This window comes from Myotis daubentonii, chromosome 2, assembly GCF_963259705.1.
Source record: "Myotis daubentonii chromosome 2, mMyoDau2.1, whole genome shotgun sequence".
Classification (NCBI taxonomy): Eukaryota; Metazoa; Chordata; class Mammalia; order Chiroptera; family Vespertilionidae; genus Myotis; species Myotis daubentonii.
The window spans coordinates 35,753,337-35,759,640 of NC_081841.1; the positions used below are offsets into that span (position 1 = coordinate 35,753,337).

General features: G+C 49.3%; 1 protein-coding gene across 2 annotated transcripts; it reads right to left on the minus strand.

Moving 5' to 3' along the window:
• Positions 1–704: 704 nt before the first annotated feature.
• On the minus strand, positions 705–5,966 carry BHLHE41 (basic helix-loop-helix family member e41). 2 transcript variants are annotated; one of them, XM_059682408.1, is made up of 5 exons: positions 5,478–5,956; positions 5,280–5,343; positions 4,846–4,953; positions 4,418–4,529; positions 705–3,953 (listed from the first exon to the last, which is right to left on the minus strand). In XM_059682408.1, the coding sequence occupies exons 1-5, from the start codon at positions 5,537–5,539 to the stop codon at positions 2,872–2,874; spliced, it is 1,428 nt and encodes a 475-aa protein (XP_059538391.1). In that variant the 5' UTR covers positions 5,540–5,956; the 3' UTR covers positions 705–2,871. The 2 variants fall into 2 exon arrangements, with proteins under 2 accessions (XP_059538391.1, XP_059538392.1); XM_059682409.1 differs by lacking the exon at positions 4,846–4,953 and having other exon boundaries at positions 5,478–5,966.
• Between the last annotated feature and the right edge of the window lie 338 nt (positions 5,967–6,304).

Consider the following 6,304-nt stretch of genomic DNA (forward strand, 5'->3'; position numbering starts at 1 on the left):
TTGATTGGTGTAATACTGTATGTAAGAAGGAACTGTTGACTCAAGATTCGTATTTGTCTTAAATTGAAAAATCCCACATACGAAACTTGGCTAAAATTTCACCATTGCAGGTATATATACATTTGGACTAAACTAACCCTAGAATATCTGGTCCAACCCTAAGGTTTTTTATTATATGAAAGTTATACAAATGCCGGAACATTTTATCATCCTGGATTTCTAATTTTTATTTCATCTGTTCCTGTAGGTTATTCATGACATTTCATGAATACTGCCCAAATTCAATTTATTTGGTTCAAGATGCATACAGCTGGTGGGTTTGCTGACAAGGGGATACAACGTTATCTGGCCCCTGATGCTGGCTCCAGGTAAGTGTGTGACTTTGGGAGCTACTTGCTATCTCTGGGCTTCTTTTCCCTCCTATTATAAAATGCAGGGGGCTGGACAAACTCATCTCTGAGGTTCCTTCTGGCTCCACTTTCTATGACTTGCAGTTCTGCTGTCATAAAGTCAGCAGAGGGAGCACTCTTTCTACCTCTCATAAATTTTGACTATTATTTCAACACCTTTCAAAAATCAAGGGGTTGGTAAAGAACATTATTGAAACTAAAAATTGACAACCCGTCACACAGTTGGTATCAGATCACAAATTTGATTTTAAATTGAGAAAAATCTAGAAGTGACTTGTTATTTGAATTCCATGATGAAGTCCCACAAGAGAATTAGTTGATGAAGGTTAAGGAGCTCACATACACTGAGGAATGCAGCACCCCTAAGTGGTAGCATATTTATACAGGCCCCAGGGAAAGGGAGACAGACCAGATCTTTACAACAGCGGCTATCTGGTGTCAAAGATGAGAAGTGAAAAAATTCACCAATCACAAAAACACTAGCGAGTTGGGTCTAACATAAACAAACCACACAAGTTATTGGTAGTTGTTTCTTTTGCACTTTTCATTACGATACATTGGGAACAAGCAGGTAAACACAGCCAGAGCCTGTAGGCTCGCAAGAGATTGGAAACGTGTGATATCATGCCAATGACAAAGTTGTATATTTGAGAAACGGGATGACTTTCACCCCTGTATTCATAGACATTTTAAAACTAATCGAGCATCCATTATGTCTTTTTAATTATTAGACAATCTCATATTGCATATTAAAGTTTTTATTCCTTGGTAAGAATTTTAAGATCACAAAATAGTGTGGCAATATTTACGTAATAGAATTTATGGAGTGCTGAAAATACTAGAATATCAAGGTAACTTGTAGTTTATCTTCACATACTAAATTTTTCTAAACCAGCTGGTTTCTTGCAGACAGTATTTATTTTTTTTTAAATAATTTAAGACAGCATAAGCTTGTACCAAGCATAAGCATTGTAACAAAAGTGCAACTTTTCAGCGAATCCTCCCCAAAAGATATTTTAACGCAAAATATCATTAGCACATATTTTCTCCCTACAAAAATAGCATGTCAGACATCATTAATTGAATATATTAACAACTATGTACATAAGAGCCACCTTGTAGGCTAAGAGTTTAACGTTGTTTAAACACAGCGTTTGAGGCAAACAGTAGCAACAGCAGCAGCAAATGCACCAAACTGACTAAAAGACCCAGATATTTTCTTCACTCACAGTCAGACTGTTGTGTCTCACCCCTTACATAACATTCAAGTGAGATTTCTCACAGTGCTACCTTGGCAACAAACTAAAAATATCTAGACAAGGTCTTGGTTTAAGCCTTATTAAAAAAGCTTTCTTTGTGATTATCTGGTATCTGGTTTGGTCTCCAGAAAATACATAGACTTGGAGAGAGGAAGGCCTCACAGGACTTCATTCAAATCTTTACAGCATTTCCCATGAAAACTGACTAGTTCAATGCTTTCCTCCACTTCTGTGATCTAACAGAATATCGGACAAAGCATTTTGGACTTTTTTTTTGTTTTGTTTGTATGTTTTAAGATTCAGTGCACATTCTTTTTTTTTTTTTTTTTTTTTACAGCAAGATTATAAAAACTTAGGAACAGGATGGATGAAATAATGCAGGGTGGGAATAGATGCTCTCTCTCTCTATGTAAGTATTTATATAATGAAGATGAGTCTATTGATTCATGGTCAGTTTCTTAAAGTGCCAGCCAATGTACTAAGAATGATTCTGGCCTTCCTCACCCATGCACTTCCCTGACTTAGTTCTGACAATGGCCCAACTCCGCGTCCGTTTAAACAAGTGCAAGTTACTAAGGGATGCCATTCAAACCACTTCAGAATAGGTTGCAACTGCATCCTCTCCTCTTCCTCTTCGAAAAATAACGTCTTTTAATAAAAAGCTAAACATTACAAAATACTGAAGAGTAAACTCAACTCTGAAAGACCATTCTGTTTGCGGAAAGCCTCCTGAAGCAGCCAGGACAGCTTTGAGTCACTGACAGATAACTCTGCGGTTCCACGTCAGCTCCTTGGCCACGTCCCCCCACCCCCTGCCCCCCCTTCCCACCCTGGTTCAATTGGCTCACCACGGAGCGGACCCTTCTGACTTCCTAGAGAATCAGGGTATTTTAAAAGATAATGAAACAGGCCTAAGGGAAGGCAAAACTTATTTGGGGGCGTTCTTTTTTTTTAAAAAAAGAGTATCTAGCGCAGAGGTTCTTTTACAGCTGGTGGGGAAGAGATGTTAGTGTGTGGAGGGTGGGGTGGTGAAAGATGAGCAAAAACAGGAACTCCAAATGTACACAAAACACCTGCTTGTTTTTAAAGCCCGGCGTGCATCTATCACACTTCCTCCCTTTAAAATGCTAAGGGTGTTTTAACGTATTAATAGGATTATTCCGCGTGAACCTCCGTCCTTTCTAGGAAAGGAGCGCCAGGACTCAGGGGGCTTTCTTTCCCGGCTGCGAGGGATCTTCCTGAGCAGAGCTCTCCGGCTTCCCGTGCTCGCGGGGGCCGGCGAAGGGCAGGTGGGTGCGGCCGTGCGGGTGCGGGGGGTGCCGCGCCCCCGGGGGGGCCACCTCGTGCGGCAGCAGGGTCGCGGCGGCGGCGGCGCCCGCCTTCTCGGGAGGGGGCGACAACACCGAGGACAGGCAGGGGAAGGCGGCGGCGGCGGCGGCAGCGGCGGCGGCGGCGGCGGCGGCCGCCGGGGCGTGGATGCCGGGGTACAGCAGGGGGAACGGGGCGGCGGCCGCCGCCGGGTACAGGTACTTCTCCAGGCCGCTCTTGTCCAGGAAGGGCTGCATGTAGGCGGCGGCGGCGGCCGAGGGCGAGAGGAAGTAGAACGGCAGGCAGAAGGGGGCCGCGGCGGCCGCGGGCTGCGCGAAGGGCGCGCCCCCGCCTCCGCCGAACGCCACCAGGGAGCTGAGCAGGGCGGCGTCGGGTCTCAGCAGCGCGGCGGCGGCGGCGGCGGGGTCGGGCCCCAGGAGCGCGGCCGCCGCCCCGCCCCCGGAATCCAGCTTCATCCTCTTGGGCGCCGGCGAGTCCTCCCCGGGGGGCTCCTGCTTGATGGTGACGCGGCTCGCCCCCGCGCCGTGGCCCTTCTCGCGGTCCGGCCGGGCCTCGGCCTCGCCGCCGTAGCCGCTGTCGGTGTCCGTGTCGTGCTCGGCCGCGAGCTCGGCGCCGGGCTGAGTCCGCTGGATGACCGGCACGCAGTGGGCGAGGGGCTCCAGCTTCTGCCCCGTGCGCTCCAGGCAGGGGGCGGCCTTGGACCCGGCGGGGGCGGCGGCCGAGGACGCCCCGGTGCCTTGGCTCAGGGGGACCTGTGGAGTCAACAGCTGGGGGGTGGGCAAGAACTGGGTGGCCACGGCGTGCAAGTGGTTGATCAGCTGGACGCACCGCGGCTCCCTGGGCGTCCAGCTCTCAAACCGGGAGAGGTATTGCAAGACTTCTTTGGCGCATGTTTGAAATCCCGAGTGGAACGCGTCCAAGTCGGACTGAATGGGCGATTTCAGAGATCGCTCCCCTAGGATGAGGAGGGGGTGGGGTAGGGGACAGAGGAATGGAGGCAAGAAGAAAAAACACCGACGTTCAAACATCTGCTTATCACGTGGGCCCTGCACTGACTAAAGTGATCTTGGTTTTTCCTCTGTATTCCAGTGATATAATCCACCGGTTGCAGAGGAGGGGGGCGGGGGGGAGGAGGCGGTGGCGGGGGTGGGGAGCAGGGGGGCGCTCTACTCCCAACTGAAAAACCCAAGTGAAGAGGGTGCAACCGCCACTTAAAAAAAAAAAAATTTTTTTTTATTCCTCTGAGTTCTGCTGAAAGCCTCTAGGATGCTTCAGGAAATGGGCACTTTCCAATGAAGGGAAAGTCTAAGCAATTTCACAAATGAGAGTGCGCTCGTGGGTCCGCGGAAGGAGGTGGGGGTGGGGAATGAGCCTAACACTGCTCCTCCGTGGGCCGCCGGCCTCCCTGGACTGACTTACCATTCTGTAGAGCAATTATCTTCTGATGCTGCTGCTCGGTTAAGGCTGTTAAAGCTTTTAAGTGTTTCAAAGTTAATTCCAAGACTACCGCTTTCTCCAGATGCCCCAGCGTCTGCATTGGTGCAAAAGAGAACGGGGCATTTGGTTACTTAAAAACACACATTTGGCTTGATTGCCTCTCCATTCAGCACAGCGACTTAAGCAAACACTATTCCTATACTTCTTGCGCTTTCCACGAGATAGGCTATACATGATTTCCCCCCTTCAGTTATGAGCACCTACTCCTGAGTTTGTGGGAAACTCTACACTATAGCACAACTTGTAAGGCATCTGATATCTACATTTATTCTTATATCTCTGGGGGTAGTAAGTACCAGGCGATTAACAAGCCCTTGGAGAGCAGCAAAGAAGGAAAATGTGCATCTTACTGTCAACTTCAGATGTTCAGGCAGTAAATCTTTCAGCTGAGCAATGCATTCATTAATCCGGTCTCTTCTTTTCTTTTCTATCAATCTATGCGGTAATTTATAGGTATCCTTAATATGTGAGAGTCATGGAAGAGAGAAAACACTAAGATAAACATTCGCTTACTGGATATAACAATAACCCCCACCACCCAAAACACACACTGTGATAAACTATGCCCAGGAAACCTCTTTCCCCTGGACTGTTCTGAAATGAAATTTAAATTCAGGTATGATGTGTAATCTCCCCCTGAGAGTATCCAGCAAACCACTTAAAATTCACAGTTGGGGAAGCTCAAGGGCTGGAATATATTTGCTGGCAGAGCTTCGCTGTGAAATCAATGGCCCTAATTAACTATCCAGGCAGGTTACAGGGAACATCGGAAACTTACTCTTACCTTGCTATCGTCTCGCTTCATGCTCCTTTTGGGTTTACACATATACAAAGAGGAATAGTCCAGGCTGCAAAACAGAAATCAGCATCAGGCACCCATTCGGGAGGGGCTCTGCCCTCGCCCGCTCCATACCACTTTGAGAAGAAAAAAAAAAAAAATCAAACTGAAGCCCAGATATTCGCAAGGGTGCGTGCACCTTACCCTATAAAATCTCTATGTTCCAGTAACTGTCTCTCTTGCAAATGAGGAATTCCTTCGTCCATGTCCAACCGCTGTCCGTTTTCCTCTGTTTCGTTTTTTGGGGGGTCCTGTTCTATAATCTGTGGGACGGTAGCTTTGAGAGATCTTGGGGGGATCTGTGCGTCTCCAGTCTCTCGCTCTCCCTCTTCAGTGCAGTGTTGAAAGTGTGAAGCAGTTGGTCCCCCTACCACCGCGCTCGCTCTCCTGCACACAGACGCATACACACGAACCCACACTCCCGCCGGCCCCTCAGCGCTGGTAGTTTGCTCTCACTCCGGGCAGTGTTTGGCCACAGGGCACGCGCGTCGCCGGCCAGACCAGCACCCAGCTCACGTGCGGAACGTACCATCCGCGGTCTAGCCCGGAGGGGGGCGGGAGGGGAGGGGCCGGGCCGGGAGGGGGCGTCGGGAGAAGTCTGCGAGGGAAAGCGAGCGGCGGGAGGGGGCGGGGACACCTGATCAGGGCCACCGGAAAGGAAAAACAACTTCAGCCAAGCTATTCATCTTCCCAAAGGCGCTGCAGTCAGCTGGGGGAGGAAGAGGGGTGCCGGGGGTGGCGGTGGGGGCGGGGGGGGGGTGCGGGGCAGCTAGGGCTTCCTCAGCTCGGAAATGTGACTCCCTCAGTCCATCCGTCATTACGGTGCAGGAACGTGAACGTGGCTTTTTGCTTTTCCACCGACTGCGCTGTTGGTTTGGACCAGAGAAAGGAAAGAGAAAGAGAATTCGCGGTGGGTAAACTTCAGTCCCGAAGGAAATTTTGGAGACTTGTTTGCACACCGCCCAGTGGCC

What these genes read in the sequence shown, in the direction of transcription:
- BHLHE41 (XM_059682408.1), bottom strand. Translation starts at nt 5,539, where the DNA reads ATGGACGAAGGAATTCCTCATTTGCAAGAGAGACAGTTACTGGAACAT. An exon ending in CTGAACATCTGAAGTTGACA is followed by an intron (nt 4,530 to 4,845) that starts GTAAGATGCACA and finishes GCACCAATGCAG; the next exon opens with ACGCTGGGGCATCTGGAGAA. An exon ending in GATAATTGCTCTACAGAATG is followed by an intron (nt 3,954 to 4,417) that starts GTAAGTCAGTCC and finishes TCCTCATCCTAG; the next exon opens with GGGAGCGATCTCTGAAATCG.